Source organism: Acipenser ruthenus, chromosome 18 (assembly GCF_902713425.1).
Source record: "Acipenser ruthenus chromosome 18, fAciRut3.2 maternal haplotype, whole genome shotgun sequence".
Taxonomy (NCBI): Eukaryota; Metazoa; Chordata; class Actinopteri; order Acipenseriformes; family Acipenseridae; genus Acipenser; species Acipenser ruthenus.
This window is the reverse complement of record NC_081206.1, coordinates 9,357,668-9,378,512: the sequence shown is the minus strand read 5'-3', so window position 1 is coordinate 9,378,512 and position 20,845 is coordinate 9,357,668. Positions and strand designations below refer to the sequence as shown.

Sequence of the window (20,845 nt, the reverse complement as noted above, 5' to 3'; positions counted from 1 at the left end):
GCAATATCTTTTTTTTTTTTTACCTGCAGAACTGCATTGTCCACTATGTCAAACTTGAGAGGCCCAGGACTGAATGGCAGAAGGGGTCCAGGTCTGGATTGTGGTGTGCTTGCAGAGAGGTAAGGGGGAGTTCCCATGGTGTCTGCCTGCACCAGTGCCCAAGTCCCTCACTAAAATAAAAAGCACTAAGTAAAAAACGACATGCATGTATACACTGCTTGGCCACTTTATTGGGACCTGTACCTAGCACTGGGTTGGCAGCCGTTTGACAGCCTTGACACAGCATGGCATCGACTCCACAAGGTGCTGGAAGGTGTCTTGAGGGATGTTATTCCATTCAATCATTAATGAATTCAGACTCATCAAGCTTACCAACATGACTGCCTTTGCTACTGTGGCACCAGCTCCAGATGTACCCACTAGGATGCCTCTTTCGAATGCTGTTAGATCTTTGGCTAGTAGACTGTTTGCAATTGTGCTGCTCCAGCAGCCTTATAGTGCTGCAGGGATCACATGTCACATCACATGATCAACCTAATTTGAATTGCTAATTCAGGACGAAGCCAAATCCAACAGGTCCTAATAAAGTGGCCATGCAGTGCATTTGCAGTATATCATCTATAACTTAGGAAGCAATTAATTCTGAGGTAACAATGAACTAAAGCTAATGTCTTAGTGCACTGCTTAAATAGCTCACAATTTAAACTGAGAAGTCTCCGCAGTGACACTGTGGTACTGTATGCTAGCTGGCACCTTCAGTTGCTGTTAATTAAACAGCGAGGAGGCCAATTTTAGAATGTGTTTCCAGCGTCTGAGCCAAGAACTGTGACAATAAAGCTTCAGAGTAGAGCTGTGATGGTGCTTGAGGAACTTGTAGGGTTTTGTATTGAAGATGCTGTGTCACATTGAATAGTGAAATAGGATTCTACATACAGGGCTCTGGATACAGCACTGTGCTTGTATTTTACTCTTCACTTTATGTGTACAATACCCATTTGCTGATGGTTTTTAATAGAGAACACTGCTAATACACTAGCATTCGAGATCATAAAAAGTCTCTTCTTCAGACATGTTAAAGAAAGTTCTTCTTAGATATCAGTGACTTTGTTTAACTCAGTTTTCAATTCTCACCTGAAGAACAGGCCCCTGCAGTCTCAAAAGCGAGTGCATTTTATATACACTTTCATATGTTGCCATGAAAAAAAACCTTGTTATACTTCAGTCGGGAATTTAAGACCTTGTCTACTTGCCTCCATAGTTTACCATTCATTGGAAACCAGGCAACCCATTGTTTATGTACTCTAAAGGTAGTTTCAGTTCACAGGGAGTCCTAAAACAAACACTTCTTAGACACTTTGATGCTAAATCTGTATCTATTTCATTCCTGCTGGCACAGATGCTTCAAAAGAACACTTCCTGTTTGGGTTCTTGTTTTTGTGTGTATAGAAAACTTCTAAATGAGTTAGTTATCTATGTAATAACTAAATACTACTGATACTCGGACATAGTCTACTCGAGTAGAACATTAAGCAGGACCACATTCCGGTGCCTCCTTAAGACTCACCTCTTCAAACAGCACCTGTAGAACTCCTCTGTTTGTATCCTGGGACACTATCACCCTTCATGTAAATGTGCTTTATTTTGCTCTTATCTGCCCCCTATTTTACTGCATTTAATCCTGTACTTCAGAATACTGTAATCTGCCAAGTGTTTAACCTGTAGTATTTTGTATTTAATCATATCCTGATGTAACTATCACTATTATCTGCTGTATTATTGAATTGTGGTTTGTCACACTTGTACTTTTCTTGAACAATAGTTATTGTATTTCTTGCTCTTATTGTATTACTTGTATTGTAACACTTAATGTATTTGCTTACGATTGTAAGTCGCCCTGGATAAGGGCGTCTGCTAAGAAATAAATAATAATAATAATAACCTATAGCACAGCTGGATTTTATTAAAGCATTTTACAGCTCTGGGGAATCACCCTGAACTGCATCAGCCACTTGTGGTTATCCCAGGAATAACCCTAAAAAGTGCTGATGCAATCCATGTGTATACCCTGGTGCTGGAAAATCAGCTGTGACTTATCTGGTCTGGGTAGAGGTTGATTATTATTATTTATTTGGCAGATGCCTTTATCCAAGGTGACTTACAGAGACTAGGGTGTGTGAACTATGCATCAACTGCAGAGTCACTTACAACAACATCTCACTTGAAAGACAGAGCACAAGTGACTTGCTCAGGGTCACACAATGAGTCAGTATCTGAGCCTGGATTTGAAGCGGGGACCTCCTGGTTACAAGCCCTTTTCTTTAACCACTGGACCACACAGCCTCCTACTGATCAAATCAACCCGCAGTGTCAGACTGTTTGTGCTTTACCATGTATTCACCATCATTTTTCACCATCAGCTTTATAAATCTTTGCTATGCTTTTAGCATAGATTGCTACAGATTACCATTAGCTATCAGTAATAGATCTGGAGGTGGCAGATGGAGGTATATAACTAAAGGGTGCATCGGGTAGGTTATAACAGTATACAATCCAAGATGGAGTCAAGGATGTTATATGAGTGAGAGAGGCTGTTTTCTCTAGTTATAGATATTATATGACTAACAGTCTTTTATTAAGGTCTCCTAATAAAAGTGAATGGCTGAAACATTCCACTTATGTTAATTTTATTAGTAGAACAGTCAGTTTCTATGCATTTACATTTCTTTTGGAGCTTCGTAGAATGAGCAGTAGTAATGTACATCAAAGATTAACACCCGACATTGCAGTCTTGAGACGTTACTTTGAGTAGAACTGATTTACTAGATTCATGTAGAGGAAAAAATGAGGCTGCATTAACTGAATACAATCCACCGTCGACACAACTCTGCATGTACAGGACATGCCATTCATAAGGGAAAAGTTGATTCAAAAGAAGTTATTTATACTTTCCAGGGGGGTATGCGTGTTACTTTCATTTTTGAAACAGATCACAGATCACCTTTTAATTAATCTGACTCGCTTACCGTCTTGTATGTAAATTGAAACACTTCTTTCCACTGCTTGTTAATGAATCCACCTGGGACATCCTTCTAATTTTTATTTATTTGTTTATTTAGCAGTTGCCTTTATCCAAGGCGACTTACAGAGACTAGGATGTGTGAACTGTGCATCAGCTGCAGAGTCACTTACAATTAACGTCTCACACAAAAGACGGAGCACAAGGAGGTTAAGTGACTTGCTCAGGGTCACACAATGAGTCAGTGGCTGAGGTGGGATTTGAACCGGGGACCTTCTGGTTATAAGCCCTTTTCTTTAACCACTGGACCACACAGCCTTAAGGCACGGCTTCTCGAGTAACGAAAGACCTCTCCTCGTGCCTTTGAACTAAATCAATACGGCAGCACCAGATCATATATCTTGCAACCCGGGACGCTGTTGCAATACTAATGTGATTATCGGGCCTCAGTGGGAAGGATATAAATTAAAACATAGCATACCCTTGTCATTCTCGCTTTTTCATAACCCCCATCTTGATAATATTTCAAAGACATTTCAAAATAATTAGAGTGCTCATTTTTAACCCCTTAAGGGAGTGTCATCCACGATTAATAAACATGGTCTTATCTCTTAAAAGCCTATTTTCTTATTGGATTGTAGTTTTCCAAGCTGTGTTTTCTTGGAAACTCTCCACAATCTTCAGATTTTTCAAGCCACAAGTCACCGACCAGGAAATTACAGGCCAGCGATCCCCAGAGAAGACCAGGGACTTCACACAGCCAGGAGGCAAACCTAGGCTTCCCTGACCGCATGACTCTCCCTGCACAACACAAGGCCATGCTTTTACTCATATCAACATGAATATCAATGTTTTTTAAAATAGAGCTTGTTTTAAGTGATACCCAGCATGCTTAGCAATAAAATGTATTTGCGTTGCAGTATGCCACTGACTTTTTATGACATAAAAATAATGAATGGAAATGTAGCTACATGAGTGGTATAAAATAGAATTAATGAATATTGTCTATGCAGAACTGTGATGTAGCAATTTCTGAATCCTCAATCTGCACTGTGAATAAAAGGGGAGACTGCTGTAAAATCAATAGTGGGGCAAAACCTTTTTTTGGGAAATGGTATTTTATTATTTACAAATCACACATTCAATGAGAGTCAGCAGTTGACCCATTGTAAGTGCTAGGTGTTACAGTTGACCCATTATAGGTGCTATGTGTTATTATTGACCCATTATAATGGCCATTTAATAAAGCGGTCAATAATTCACCCTCGTCGCTCCAGGTTCACACTGCCTGAGGATATTAGAGGCTCAATTTAATGCAAAAAAATATATACATGTACAGTTCTTGTTCTCAGTCATTATCTCTCATTTCAGAAGACACACTGTGGAACAGAATGTCACTCTCCAGAGAAATGTCGCTAAGCTGGGACTTGGTCTTAAAAAGGAAATGCGTTCGTCTGCGCATATCCCTCTGCTGTTTTTGCTTCAGCTCTATGTAGGACCTGGAGAAAGTGTGGAAGATGGAAGTCACAGGGAAGGCCATCAGCAGAATTCCACTCAAAATGCTGCTTAGGGCCACCACCTGGCCAGGAATGCTCCTGGGAACCATATCTCCATAGCCTACCGTTGTCATGGTGATCACTGCCCACCAGTAACAGGCAGGTATGCTTGTGAAGTCTTGAGAGCCTGACATTTCGTTTTCAATGAGGTATAACAGAGGGGAGAAAAGCGCTATAGCCACACACAGGAAGAGCAGTAGTAGGCCAAACTCTCTGGTACAACGTCTCGCTGTTAGTCCTAGCGTCTGAAGGCCCAGGGAGTGTCTAGCAAGTCGCATCACGTATAAGATTCTCAAGGCCCGGAGGATACGTAGCACTAGGCCGACCTTGTCCAGGTAATTATTGCCAGACCCTGGCTTTTTATCGTCTGCTGAGGTGATGTCGACCAGCAAGGTGATGTAATAGGGTAGGATGGCAAAGATGTCAATGAGATTCAGGGGTGTTTTCAGGAAATCAAATTTGCTCCGTGCTTGGATGAAGCGCAGAGTGAATTCTAAGGAAAACCAAGCCACGCAAACGCTCTCCACAATGAAAATGTTGTAGCACATCTGTGAACACTCGCCCTGAAAAGAGAGACAAAACAACACAGCTTTAAGTTAGAAGCACGTTTTCATGGTGTGGGTTTAGCATGGTCAGTGCTGGCTGGTAATCTGGTTGGCATACCGGTCTTGTCAAGGAATCAAGGGATCAACAAAATGAGGCCTTAAAGAGTAAGTAGCGGGCTTCCCACAAATATAGCGTTACACGTCCCCACGTGTTACTACAACTGTTTAAATAACGTACCTGTCATTTTTCTTTTCGTTGTTAACATCCTGACAACGTTTTACACTTTTTATAATTTTAAAGTCTGTTTCAAAGCTATTTTCAAAATGGCCGCTCTAGTGCACTGATAGTGTAAGGATTATTGCCCACATTGATAATCGCTCTTCCTGCAGTGATTTAGAGGACAGATCTCAAACCCCGTGCACCAGCAGACATTTTTAGAACAGCTTTGAAGAGTCTTTATGACTTTAAAGTTATAAGTGTAAAAAGTTGTCAGGATGTTAACAATGAAAGAAAAAATACAGGTACATTATTTAAACAGTTGTAGCAACACATTAATGAATCCAGCTACATTTTTTGGAACCCTGCTTCTCTTAAAGAGGGGGGTGACCTTACTAAGGTGTGCTGTAATCATGTAAATGTAATGGCCATGTTTTGTAGCTTTGTCTGTTTTTTTTTTTTTAATTTTTCTTACTGACTTTTTTATGATGTTTGCAACCATTCTTGGTTCTGTTGTTCAAATCAGTGATCCTTTTATGTATATTTGTTACCTCACTTCAGAACATCAAGCTTGAGCAGTCTTTTCGGGAGCACCTTTTGCTAGAATAGTTAGTAAGCATGGTAAATAACTAAGCAGAAACAACTATGGTGAATCATACAGAACCCACATGATAAGTGAAATGAAAATACTAGTACAATGCAGACGATATACATCTGGTATCACAGCCTCTATTAGTCCAATGTTAGATAAGGCAGTCCAAGATTAGGCCAATCGAGGTCTGTCAAACGAGACAAGAGGTTGCCGTTTCAAACTTACATTCTCTTCTTCTGCTCTCAGAGCCGGCATGGTGCTTATGGACAGGTTAACTGCAGTGATTGTCACAAACAGCACAGACAGACAGGCAAAGATTTTTCCAGGCAGCCCAGACTGTGGCCTCTCCACCATGTCTCGGAGTTTCCCCATGCAGTGCCCGAGCCTGGTCGCTGGTGGAACCTCGCATGGTTGATCGGTCTCCGTCAACTCCTCCCTCTTGTACATCTCGTTGAACTCCTCGATTTTCTGGAGGTACTTCCTCTTGCAGCACCAGTCCAGACTGTCCTCCTCAATCCCCCAGTAGAGCAGCTCTTCTTGGAAAGACAGGGCGCACACCTCGCGGAGCATCCTCAGCTTTCCTACCCTCAAGAAGGTCATGATGGTCCGGAAGGCTCCTGGGTTCCGGTCGAAGAAGAACTCGTTGCAGGTCACGTCGTAGTCATCGCATAGGCTCATGATCTCATCAAAGTTGGTGCAGAACTTGAGCTGTCCAAGTCGGGTCAGAGGGAAGTCTTCTAAGGTGGTCCATGGCAGAAGATACTTGATCCCTCCTACGTTTATGATGACGTGATGCTTCCGGTCTCCAGGGCACACTGTGCTGTAGATGTCCTTCCCTGGGGAGATCAGCTGTGCTCTTTGGTAAAACGTTCCCTTGACGGCCTCGCTCTCCGTGAAGGGGCGTTGGTTGATGGAGGTGTCCGAAGCACAGCTGAGAGCGCTGTAGTCGTAGTCAGAACCTTCTCCTGTCAGCAGAGTCATCTTGAGCCAGTTTTCACATCACTGGAGGACGATGTCGGCTAACAGAGTGTATCCTGTTGAATGAAGGCAGAAATGTAGAGTCACACTTTGAGTTAAACTCGCTTTGTGTCTGTATGTGTGTGGCAGTGTGGCGGGGTGAAAGCCCTGCCGGTGCACAGGTGTGTGGGGAATATTGGGTGGCAGGGAGGGGGTTAAAAAGGGTGATCATGCATGTTAGTTTAGAATTGTGATGGTGAAGGAACGGTGCGGTGGTTTTGTGTGTTTGTTGTTTTTGTAGTTTTTGTAGTTTGTGTAAATAAATGCGTGTGAGCGCTTGAACTGCAGCATTCTGGTCTCTGAGTCTCATTGCCGACGCTACCCGATGACATCATGTTATAGATGTTATACAGGCTAGACCCAGCTTGTCTTTATAGAGGAGCCAGCGCCATCTAGTGCACAGCTACAATGGATCAAGTTTCTTTTTGCATTGCTGGTAATACACAGCTGTGGACTAGATGACTTTTACTTCTATAAAGACACTTTGGCTGAACTAGCCTGGCTTACATACATGACAGGTAACTAGAACTAGAAGTAAACAAACCAAAAAAATGTAAATATTTGAGTAAGTGCAGCAAGAACCACTCAGAAGTGCTTGACATCTGAAATGAGCAGCAGTAACATTTTGATATATTTCGCCTTTGTGCCCTTTGTGAAGGATTGTTATTTTCTTGTGCTACACAATAATTATATCCTGAACTTCCACTTTCAAGACCCAGATAATGAGCTGTAAAAGGGTTCATTATATGTGAATGTACCAATGTAGGCTACTTTGGGGTTAATTGAACATGGTTGACAGCTATTACATAGTACAATTATTTTGTAGCAATTTAAAAATATGATGCACTTAGATGAAATCGTCTTGGATATGAAATGTCACAGTCATCTTTAATGTACTCTTCTTGTTTAGACTCACTGTGTCTAAACAGTTTGTTGGTTTCAGTCATCACATCCTGGGAACTCATTACAGCACTCACTCAATACTGCTTTCAGACATGTCTGATTGACAAGTACAGCAGGTACACCAGTGTAGCCCTTAACTTTCATTCATTACATACGTCTCAAATGTCCAGTTATAGTAAACTTGGATTTTTATTTTAAAACGTGACATATGGTACTACACTTGGCTAAAGTCTCTGTCTGCAAGCCTTGCTTTCAATTGACCAAGTGAGTGAAATTGTCCCCACCCATCAATGGCATCTTTCCTGTCATTAACCAACCAGCTGCTTCCACGATTGACTGACATGCCTTCTGCCAGTAACATGCTGACTCAGAAGACACCGCTGAGGTGATGGAAACAGATAACCCGAGAATAAGGCATAGCAACTGAGAGCTTCCTTTAACTGAAAATAGCACCAGATATCATGTTTTAAAATCAAAATACATGTGTGCTAAAACATGTTCTTCTTTCAAAACTCCACATTTGAGACCTAATAGAAGTGCAAAGCAGGTAAGATTGATGACATTACTTTGTTAGCTGCAATTACTTTTGGATGAAATACTTTGTGAAAGTGACCTTCAGAATGCTTGCCCTTGTAAAATACAGTCTAATCCATGTAATCAATGCCGTGCAACTAGGCAGTCAAATGAAAAACAATTAGACCCCACCACCGGCTTTTCCCAGGGCTGAATTGTTCATCATATAAAACATAAGAATTTCTGGCAATGAGAAAACATTATTTTCCCCAGAGAAGCTCAGTCTTTTTAGTGGATTGCTCTCCCTCAGGGTACATACTAATTGCTTCTTGGACAACCTGTGTTTGAGTGTCTACAACCTTCACACTTAATGCAACACATTTATTTCCCTGCGTAAAAAAGGCAGTTATGGGTGTATTACTGGCTTGTAACAGGGGGAGACCTGTACTGACTCTTCTGATGTGTTTGAAGTGCTGCAGGAAGAGGGCAGCAGCCCGTCAATATTCGCCTGTCAGAGAGATGGGAGAGTGGGGGTGCGGGCTTTTCTTCCATCTGAATGGCTGAGAGGCGGGTCTTGGGGGGGATTGCTATCCCTATAAAATAACATTCTGCTGTTCCCTCAGGTCTGCCCCTTTGAGAGGAAAAAGACACTGGTCCCGATCCTGAACACGGCCTGGGAGGAAAACCCCAAAAGAAATAAAAGAGAAAAGGAAGAGAACAGGGTTAGCGGGGAAACCGTGGACAGACCCCATCAGTATTTGTTTTAGCAGTCTGAGGGAGCTGAGGGAGGATGCCAGTTCGCCACCGCCCGGGGATGCCAGCCTCGCACCGCCCAAGGATGTCAGCCTCGCACCGCCCAAGGATGCCTGCCTCACACCGCTCGGGGATGCCACACCCGCTCCGCTCAGGGATGCCACGTCTGGATCACCTGGGGCTGCCTGTTGCTCCACATCGCCTGGGGCTGCCTGTTGCTCCGCATCGCCTGGGGCTGCCTGCTGCTCTGCATCACCTGGGGCTGCCTTTTGCTTCGCCTGGGGTCGTCGAGGGTCCTGCTTCGCCTGGGGTCGCCAGGCGCTCTTCTTCGCCTGGGGTTGCCGGGGATCCTGCTTTGCCTGGGGTCGCTACATTGTGGCCGGAGCCCCATGAAGAAAGGGGGGGAGGTCAGGAGACCAGCTCCCCCAGCCGCACTTTCGTGGCAGGAAACACTGTGGCCAGAGCCCCACGGAGGGGAGCTGCCAGCCACGAAGAAGGGGGGGGGGGAGGAAAGGAGACCAGCTCCCCCCGCAGCAGTTTCGCTGCCGGAAATTGGGTGGCCAGAGCCCCACGGAGGGGAGCTGCCGGCCATGAAGAAGGGGGGGGAGGTCAGGAGACCAGCTCCCCCAGCCGCACTTTCACAGCAGGATAGTGTGTGGCGGGAGCCACGGAAGAGGGAGCTGCCAGCCATGAAGAATTGGGGGGTGCCGGACCTCCCACCATGGCCACGGTATAAAAAGCCTGCAGCTCTCCAGCTCGGGGTGGGTGTTAGTGAGGAGAGAGCGAGCGGAGTGAGAGGAGTAACAGAAAACGAAACTAAAAATTAAGCATAGGAACAGTGAAGGCAATCTGCCCAGCCTGACCTGTGTTGTGTTATATTCTGTGTTCGTGATTATTTTTGTTTTCCCTTTTATTTTGCTCTGTGAGCACAGTTTCTTTTTGTTAAAAATATTTTATTTATTTTTTGTATTTAAATAAAACGGCAAACGCCACCTTAAACTGCAGTACTTGCCTGGTGTCAGTTTTCCTTCCTGCTTCTGGCCTGACGTCAGACAACTCGTCCAGCCTGTCACACGTGGTGTCCAGCGTGGGATCACCAGCGCCTCCTGGACTCAGGCAGAAGTGGGGTACTGCAGTTTTTTCGTTTTTTTCGTTTTTTATTATTGTGTGTGGAGAAAGGAGGGTGAGGATTTATCACATTTGAAAGCCTGATTTGGTCAAATGATAAGCAAATGCATTCATTCATTTGTAATCGTACGTATGTCGGTGTTGGTGTAGGAATGTGGTGCTGTCTGTTGCTGTACTGTTTATGTCTGAGTTTTTTGTATAAACATTTTGTTTTGGCCCTTGTGCCTGTTTATTTTGTTAATGTGTTTTTCTGTTTGTTTGTCTACTGTACTGTGTGATTGAAAGTGCACGATAGCGTTTCACTGCAGCTTTCTTGTCTGAGTCTCTCTTCCTTTTCTTTTTCTCTCAACACTGTACTGCACCATACTGTCTATTCCAGCGTTTCTCTTGCGAGATTTGTTCAAACACTTTAATACTTCTAATTGCTAGTGTTTCCCCCACAAACTTGCTTTAATGATCAAATTTCCTCATCCTTCCTAGGGATTATAGATTTGTTTGTTTACTTGTTTGTTTGTCGTCTGCCAATATTGCTTTCTGAGAGAGTAATTGTAGCCCTGTCCCCATCGGATGCTGTCTCCACGGTAACACCGTGCCAGTACCAGATAGGACAGGGTGCCAAGAAGGAACGGTGCTGGCAAGGCATGGCACAGCATGGAATGTAAAACATGTGGTGGGTACGATGTGTCACGGTAAGCAAAGCGTGCGAGTGCCATGCCAGCACAGTGTCACACAGTGTCATGGAAACCAGCTGCTATTGAGAGAACAACTGAACACTGTTGTAAACAACTGTAGACACTCAAAGTGCATAGTCTGCCTCATTGACATGGCCAGGTGTTAATGGAACTTAACTAAGAAACCGAAGCCACTATCTTGAAGAGTTAAGACTTTATGATCCGCAAAACAGAGCCACCTTAAAACGGCAACCAAGTCAGAGGTCAAAGTAAACGGTTTGATTTTCCACAACGCTGGAAATATGAAGTCAGCTTCTATTATGGTTCTTCAGATATAGTAGTCACCACAGCAGGGTTTAAACAAGTAAAGCACCACTGCTGCATACACAATTAAACCTCAGAAAAAAGTTAATAGCAATGACCTACATGCACAGTAATACAAATGTGACAGGTACACATGTATCAGAGCCATACATGAAGACATACAGACAGGCATGTTCTTATAATCTCATATTCTGATGCTCTCAGGAACTCAGGATAGAGAATGTCCTGACCAAGTCTATTCACAATTGGTTCTCTAGATATATGTAAAAGTCTAAAGTGTGAGATACGTACAGCTGCTGTCTCCAGAATATTCATTTCCATCATTCCCAGATTGTGAAGGAAAGGTGGCAACAAAACGGGGGTCCCAGGAGAAAGGGGGTGTGCAAGGACTAGTTAAAAATCATGTAACCCAAACTGTTTCGGAGACATACAACTGTTACCTCTAATGACAACACAGTACGAGGGTGAGTGGTCTAGCAATGTGCCCCATCTTTTTATTAGTCTTTGTAATTGCTTCTCCACATGTTTCCAAACCACTGATGTGCTCCGCTCCAGCACAGACGCCTGGGTGAGCTGTAATGTGTTATTTTCAGAACCTCGAACAGTCCCCTCAATCCGAGCGATGAAGGGGCCTTTGTGCTTCAGGACATCTGCTCTCAGCGGGTGTGCTCTTGCAGGAAAATAGTGTCATAAACTGGAGTGGCCCTCATGTCTGCAGCTCTGGCTTCAGTGATTTCATTATCAGCCAGGGTGGTAATTACGATGGCTCCACTGACATCATTCCCCACCTGCACACAGCTTCAGGGGACTGACATTTTGCACATGATGCAGATAATCGAATCGAGCATTGCTAGAGAAATGAAGGCCCCAAGAATCTAATAAATAATACCACATGTCACTACTTCTGATTAAGACTTGTGTTACTGCACTAACAAGTTTATAAGTGCCTCTGTGAACTCATTAGAACTCTCAGAATCGTTTCTAAATTTCCAGCACACCAGGTATAACCATTAAAGGTAGAATACTCAGGTCATAGAAAATTAAATAATTTTCTTACCCACACATCATTCATGTCTATAATTATTATATTGGGTCCGTTCCTTGAAACATATTTTAAAAAGTTTGATCCCTGCATGGTTTATTGTTAAGAATATAATAAAAATGGAAACAAAAAACTTGTCATTTGTTCTATGTGGTATTTCTTACTGTTATCCAGTAGGAGTGTTGCAGGGGGACAGGTTAATGGTTACACTCAGGTGTACCAGGTTAGACATGATTCTGAGAGCTCTACTGGCTTGAGTTTAAAAAAGCTACCTGGAAGTGATGACTGAAACAAACAATTACACAATGTGAATTTAAATAACTGAAAGAGTGCATTAGTTAAGATAAATGTGCTTTTTCATACCACTGCTGCTTGACAGCCCAGGAACATGTGTATAATATCTTGTCACTTTGAATTGGAACTGTAATTCAGAGAGACCGGAGGAAATTTTCAGCAGTATATCTGAATCATTTTCCTAGTGTGAAAATATATTTGATTCAGTTACTGTGTAAGCAATCTAATATTGTTTGATTATTACTGTTTGAAAAATGTCTTAAGTCTACAAAATACTAACAAATGGCGAGACAACTTTACACAGGACTTATTAACTTGGGAAATGCATGCGTTTGCTGGGTAAGGATTATCAACAATATTCTTATCATTTTCTACTCACGTTGAAGATGTCATTCATTTTTGTTTCAGTCAAACGCGATTGCTAATTAATAAAGTAATATATATTATAATTCTTAACAGTTGTTTACTTAGCTAATACTTTGTGATCTTTTCCAGTCATTCGCTTCTGTAAGCTCCAATTCACTCAGATTCTAATACACTGGAACAGCGCATATCCGACCATCACATAACCGCCCTGATCAATAAACCGCCTCACTAAATAAATAAATAAATATTAAACGTAGACTATGAGAGTAATGGCATTGGCAGCAAATGCAGAGTCCGCGATGGAAACAGAAAGAAAGCGTTATAGCAACCAGCCTTTCGGTGCGTTCCCCTTTAAGAGAGGCGGGCTACACCAATACACCAGTCGAGAAAGTTTTTTTTTATGTGTTTATATGGTGAAGCGCACGCTTGCAGATATTGGCAGCGTGTTGTTGCAGCTTTTAAATGCATTTGAATTAAACAAAGCAAGCCTCATAAACGCAATGCTTGCCGGCCGTTTGTTTAAAATAGACGAAGCAACATTAAAACCGAACTGCTTATCGGCTTTTGGAAATATCAAGAAAGAGCGCAAAATACCGTGACAGAGATATTAAGAAAGCAGAACCAGTGAGGCAGGGACTTCTTGAGTTAAGAAAGAAGCCATCAGTTGCAGGTTACTGTAAATTTACCGTTTGTTTTGTATTTATTTAATTTTTTTTTTTTTAAAAGAAGCTTTGGGTGGAGATGGCTTATAGCAAACCTTATAGCAACACTGTGTATTTGCATTCTCGTTTACGTTTGCTTACTTTTAAAGCAAAAAATGTCCCCATGTTTAAAGCAGTTTGCGTGTTGTTTTTGTTCACTAACCTATTTATGGATGTGTAAATGCTTTTTCTATAGATGTTCGCAAATCCGACTTTTTCACATATGCGCTTACACCCCAGTCCACAGGGGGTCGGATATGCGGCGTTGTACTATACTGTAAACTTTAAATTGTAGAAAACACCACTCTACAACGCTCCCCTGCTGGCCAGCTGCCAGTGAGTGCAAGAGGACCCACAGGGCTGGCCTTTGTCCTCCAGGGGGTGCTAACAGCTTGCCAAATCCGCTGTTGAACTCCAGGATGTAAAGATTGGCTCTGTGGTTACTTATTATATTCAGGGCTTCTGTTTATCGGTGTTTATTGTTTTCCTTTTTCCTGTATTTATTTTTAAAATAATTTCCAGGCTTTTCAGATGGCCAAAATTCTGTTTTCTTTTGTCTGAAAAGTGTATTGACTGGTTCTTTTTCATATTGCCCACAGTTGCTGTTCTGGAGCTGTGAGAACGGCTTAAATCAAATAACAGCACAGATGGCAATCACAGTGCGGGCTGTACCTCAACAAAATATAGTAAGCTGCTCCATGAACACACTTAGTGGAGACATTCTTTATCGCTTCATTCAGTTTCATTCTTTATCGTTTCCGGGGTGTTTAATCAGTGTTTGTCGGTTAAAACTTAAAACCAGAAACTATAACGCTTTATCTGTAATTGGTAGTTAAAAAAATAATAAGAAAAGATGATTAATGAGGGTCTTCTATTCAGATCCATTTAGAACCAAACGTAGGTGAAACGCTTTATATCTGAGGCTTCATTAATGAATCTGTATAGGGGTGTTAATAGCGTACAGTGAAAGCCAATGTATTTCATATTCGAGGTTTCTGTACAGTATTTTCCATATACAATGCTATACACAATGTTGCTGTAATTTATTAAGTGATGGAGAGCTTCTATGAAGGATTTTCTGAATAGTTACACACATCCCCACAATATGTTAATGTTTAAACATTTGAACGTGTTTAATACTCAAGTTTAAAGGTTTAGGAAATGAAACGGAAAATAACAACCCTAGCTCTTTATAGAACCCAAACACAAAAGAACTTCTGACTCTAGATAGAACACCTGCAGGAATCCTCTCTCCTAGAATACTTCTGGGTAGCAAAAACATTTTATAATGGACCCTATTCACAAAACTTTAGGGCTTTTTTTAAGGAAGGTTTTGTTAGTTTTTTGAATGCCCAAATGTGATTAATTAATCAAGTTTGCCTCTCATAAAACACATTTCAATTGTTTTAGAGAAGGTTAGAAGTGTATTTATGTTTTTGAAAGTGCTGTTTAACCTAAGAGAATGTATATAAACACCCTTCAAAAAACACTCCTTAAAAAAGTAATTTAGTTGAATACTTCACATCTTAATACAGCAATATGTTATACAAGTAATATCTTTTTGGGCAGTCTTTAACCACTTTAAGTTATGATAGAATTTAAGTTTGTATATAGCAAACTTAAATACAGGGCTTTCTGTGTAAACTACTAGTAGTTTTAATTTGGTGGCTGTGTGGTCCAGTGGTTAAAGAAAAGGGCTTGTAACCAGAAGGTCCCCGGTTCAAATCCCACCTCAGCCACTGACTCATTGTGTGACCCTGAGCAAGTCACTTAACCTCCTTGTGCTCCATCTTTCGGGTGAGACGTAATTGTAAGTGACTCTGCAGCTGATGCATAGTTCACACACCCTAGTCTCTGTAAGTCGCCTTGGATAAAGGCGTCTGCTAAATAAACAAACAAAAAAAAAAAATTAATAAGATTCTTGCAAAACATTTAATTCAAACTAGTATACTAGAAAGACACGTTTAGATAACATTGTTGCTACATACTTGTATTGACGTTTTATCTTAAAGAGTCACTGCATTACAGAATTGGAAACTTTTTTGAAGAAACCCTTATCTTTGCATGCTATTAATGTTTCGAAAGAAAAAACTAAAACAATAATGCCTGTATTGAGAATGACAGAGACGTCAGGCCACCACATTCCCCAGATCTCAATCCAATTGAGCATGACAGAGACGCCAGGCCTCCACACTCCCCAGATCTCAATCCAATTGAGCATGACAGAGACGTCAGGCCACCACACTCCCCAGATCTCAATCCAATTGAGCATGACAGAGACGTCAGGCCACCACACTCCCCAGATCTCAATCCAATTGAGCATGACAGAGACGCCAGGCCACCACAATCCCCAGGTCTCAATCCAATTGAGCATGACAGAGACGTCAGGCCTCCACACTCCCCAGATCTCAATCCAATTGAGCATGACAGAGACGTCAGGCCACCACACTCCCCAGATCTCAATCCAATTGAGCATGACAGAGACGTCAGGGCACCACAATCCCCAGATCTCAATCCAACTGAGCATGACAGAGACGTCAGGCCACCACAATCCCCAGATCTCAATCCAACTGAGCATGACAGAGACGTCAGGCCACCACACTCCCCAGATCTCAATCCAATTGAGCATGACAGAGACGCCAGGCCTCCACACTCCCCAGATCTCAATCCAATTGAGCATGACAGAGACGTCAGGCCACCACACTCCCCAGATCTCAATCCAATTGAGCATGACAGAGACGTCAGGCCACCACACTCCCCAGATCTCAATCCAATTGAGCATGACAGAGACGCCAGGCCACCACAATCCCCAGGTCTCAATCCAATTGAGCATGACAGAGACGTCAGGCCTCCACACTCCCCAGATCTCAATCCAATTGAGCATGACAGAGACGTCAGGCCACCACACTCCCCAGATCTCAATCCAATTGAGCATGACAGAGACGTCAGGCCACCACACTCCCCAGATCTCAATCCAATTGAGCATGACAGAGACGTCAGGGCACCACAATCCCCAGATCTCAATCCAATTGAGCATGACAAGATGTCAGGCCTCCACACTCCCCAGATCTCAATCCAATTGAGCATGACAGAGACGTCAAGGCACCACAATCCCCAGATCTCAATCCAACTGAGCATGTGTGGCAAAGTGCCCCGCCCCTGTGTGCATTTGTGTGTTCTGTGTATGTATGTATGCGTGCGTATGTTAATGTTGGTGTATAGATTGGTACACGGGATATAAACGGGTCTGTGTTTCACGTATATTTAAAAAGTGTAGATTTGTATTTAGGCACGAGGAGAGCACAGATCACTTCACGTGCTGGTTAAATGTAATATGTGAGCACGGGGTTGCACAGAATTAATTCACGTGCTGGGATTCAAGTGAATAATTAATTAGTAATTGAATCCCAGCACAACAGTATATATAGAGACACGTAGCATGCAGTCGGGGTTGGGTGTTCGGAAGAGGAGAACGGGTGAGAGAGAGAGGAGAGTTAAAGCAGTAAAAACGTAAACGTAAAGTGTTTGTTCTCACCGTGTCTGTTTGTCTGTCCGTGCACCGTTTGTTTAGTGTTAGTCCGTTTTGTATGTCTGTTTATTTTGGCGCAAGTGCCGTGTCCTGTTTTTGTACTGTTTACAACCCTTTTATTTGTTAATAAACGCTGAGTGCAGCCATTGCACTCAGCTCATCACAACCACTGTCTGTGTCTGTGTATTCCATTCTGGTCTGACGCCACCCACTCTGGCCGTCTTTGTGACAGCATGACAGAGACGTCAGGCCACCATACTCTCCAGATCTCAATCCAATTGAGCATGACAGAGACATCAGGCCACCACACTCCCCAGATCTCAATCCAACTGAGCATGACAGAGACATCAGCCCACCACACTCCACAGATCTCAATCCAATTGAACATGACAGAGACGTCAGGCCTCCACACTCCCCAGATCTCAATCCAATTGAGCATGACAGAGACGTCAGGGCACCACAATCCCCAGATCTCAATCCAACTGAGCATGACAGAGACGTCAGGCCACCACACTCCCCAGATCTCAATCCAACTGAGCATGACAGAGACGTCAGGCCACCACACTCCCCAGATCTCAATCCAATTGAGCATGACAGAGACGTCAGGGCACCACAATCCCCAGATCTCAATCCAACTGAGCATGACAGAGACGTCAGGCCACCACACTCCCCAGATCTCAATCCAATTGAGCATGACAGAGACGTCAGGGCACCACAATCCCCAGATCTCAATCCAACTGAGCATGACAGAGACGTCAGGCCTCCACACTCCCCAGATCTCAATCCAATTGAGCATGACAGAGACGTCAGGCCACCACACTCCCCAGATCTCAATCCAATTGAGCATGACAGAGACGTCAGGCCACCACACTCCCCAGATCTCAATCCAATTGAGCATGACAGAGACGTCAGGCCACCATACTCTCCAGATCTCAATCCAATTGAGCATGACAGAGACGTCAGGCCACCATACTCTCCAGATCTCAATCCAATTGAGAATGACAGAGACGTCAGGCCACCACAATCCCCAGATCTCAATCCAATTGAGAATGACAGAGACGTCAGGCCACCATACTCTCCAGATCTCAATCCAACTGAGCATGACAGAGACGCCAGGCCTCCACACTCCCCAGATCTCAATCCAATTGAGCATGACAGAGACGTCAGGGCACCACAATCCCCAGATCTCAATCTAACTGAGCATGATAGAGACGTCAGGCCACCACACTCCCCAGATCTCAATCCAATTAAGCATGACAGAGACGTCAGGCCACCACACTCCCCAGATCTCGATGCAGTTGAGCATGCTTGGGATGAGCTTGAATAACTTTCCTCTGCCTACCGCTCAGCACCAGTTGCATCAGAAGGATTCCCTCAAGACACCCTCCAGCACCTTGTGGAGTCTATGCCACATTGTGTCAAGGCTGTGATCAGAGCAAACAGTGACCAAACCAATACAGGTCCAGCTCCTCAAAGAGAATGAACTAATTTAGCTTTATAAAGTCGAATGAAACCTGCTCTATAATGTTACATAACATATTGAATTACAAACCGCATTGTAGTTTTCCACGTACTTAACAAAAAGCTGACAAAAATGGAAAAAACGTGACATTTCAAAACATGAAATACTGTACTACTATTATGGTGTTCGGTAGACTTTTGCGATATAACAAATTAGTTTGTTTAATAACATGATGTTAAATAAAATATCTAAATTATGTTCATATAGTTTTTAAAAAAAAAATTATGTCTCAATCCTAAAATTCTAGCTGATTTAAGGATGTTACTCATATGAAAAAAAGATGCACCTGTTTTAGGTATTTATTTATTTTTAAATGGTGTTTTTGTTGACATCATTTTACAGACCGAGCTTGTAATGTAAAGAGATCATACAATAGAAACCCTATAATATATCATTTAAATGTAGTTATATTTTAGCAAGTCAAATAAAGCAGTGCAATAGTAATTACCAAGCTCTAACATTAAATTCTCACCTGCAACTTGTTCTGGGAATGTGATTTATTTAAACACTTCTATGTATATCTCTGTATCTATATTTTTATACTGTATAACTGGTGAGCATTACATTAAATATACAATACATATAGGATATGCTACACTGATTTACACCTGCCGGTTCTTTAGATTAGTTAGCATTTGAAACCCATGACCCGCATCTTCATGTGTAAAACACGGACCACACACATAAAGTACAGCAATTTTACAACAAGGTTACATCCTCAGTGTTGCACGAAAGAGGACTTGTCATTTCAAAGGTTAGAAATAAATTAAAATACAACGTTGGAGTGTATTATATATACAACGTTGGAGTGTATTTTATATATATATATATATATATATATATATATATATATATATATATATATATATATATATATATAATTACAGTTTTCTCTGCCGAGTTTATGAAAAGTGTTGCTCTTGCTTGAACAATATTTATAAATTTCAGCTCGCCTACCACTAGTAGTAGAGACCTTTAAAATGTAAAATATAATATTTATCTAAACTGTTTTAATCTAAACTGTACTGTACAGTGATTGAAAACCATAGCATATCGGAATCGCGTGTATTGTATTGTGTAACACAAATATATAATGCATGCAATAAAGTTAAACAAAAAAAAAAAAGTGCTATCTGAAAAATAACCAAACTAATGTGAAATATACATCAATTGGAATAATTATGCAAAATGTGTAAGAAACGTTCAGCTTTTAAAATAAACACATCCCCTTGCTAAACAAAACTGCACTTACTGTGTAAAGGCATATTTCTTCTGGACTTGTGTCCGGAGGTTGATCTGGGCTGAATATCCCGGCTACATCTGCAGAGCTCCTATCTGATGCACTGCGTGTACTTTCAGTCGGGTTCGCTGCGCAGCTGAACAAAGGTGTCCAAGATCCAGCTACGAAGTTGATTATCACAGGCAACAGGCTACCGGATAATCAAGACTCTGCGTTCTGACATCACCGGTATGTGCTGTTATTCTAAAAGCGTTTGAGATAAATCCATAGCAACCCGAGGCCGGCAAACTGAGAATTCCCGCTAAAATGGTAATAATCACTCAGCGCTGACACTCATGAATCACCGGGTTATATTTATCTCAAGTTTCTCAATCACATTCAAGTGGGCCGCTGCTGGCTAACTCAATGAGGTTTATGAATGCTTTTGTAGTAATTAATGTGAATGATTTTCATCAGACATACTGCAGCTATGACCAACAGTTTTGCATCACCCTATAGAATTAACTCATTTTGCTTCATAAAGTGGAATGAAACCTGCTGAATAATGTTAGCATATTGAATTACACACCGCTTTGTAGTTTTCCATATACTCAACGAAAAACTGACAAAGATTGAAAAATGTGACATTTCGAAATCTAACATGAAATACTGTACAATGGCTTCTGGTAGACTTTTGCGATATAATTTTGTAGTTTCTTTGATTACATGGTGTTAAATAAAACATCTAAATTATGTTCACACACACACACACACACACACACACACACACACACACACACACACACACACACACACACACACACATATATATATCTATAGTTTTAATTATATCTCACTCCTAAATTTATAGGTGATACAAAACGTTTGGCCATAGCTGTATACACTCCTGTACACGTTTGTACTAAAGGCATATTTT

General features: G+C 42.0%; 1 protein-coding gene across 1 annotated transcript; it reads right to left on the bottom strand.

The window, feature by feature from the left end:
* Positions 1-3,680: 3,680 nt before the first annotated feature.
* On the bottom strand, positions 3,681-20,205 carry LOC117431291 (potassium voltage-gated channel subfamily G member 1-like). The gene is made up of 3 exons (XM_058991167.1): positions 19,942-20,205; positions 6,152-6,960; positions 3,681-5,135 (listed from the first exon to the last, which is right to left on the bottom strand). The coding sequence occupies exons 2-3, from the start codon at positions 6,905-6,907 to the stop codon at positions 4,365-4,367; spliced, it is 1,527 nt and encodes a 508-aa protein (XP_058847150.1). The 5' UTR covers positions 6,908-6,960; positions 19,942-20,205; the 3' UTR covers positions 3,681-4,364.
* Positions 20,206-20,845: the final 640 nt, after the last annotated feature.

Coding starts and splice junctions, on each gene's coding strand:
- LOC117431291 (XM_058991167.1), bottom strand. CDS start 6,907: ATGACTCTGCTGACAGGAGAAGGTTCTGACTACGACTACAGCGCTCTC. Junction 5,136..6,151: donor TGAGAGCAGAAGAAGAGAAT/GTAAGTTTGAAA, acceptor CTCTCTTTTCAG/GGCGAGTGTTCACAGATGTG.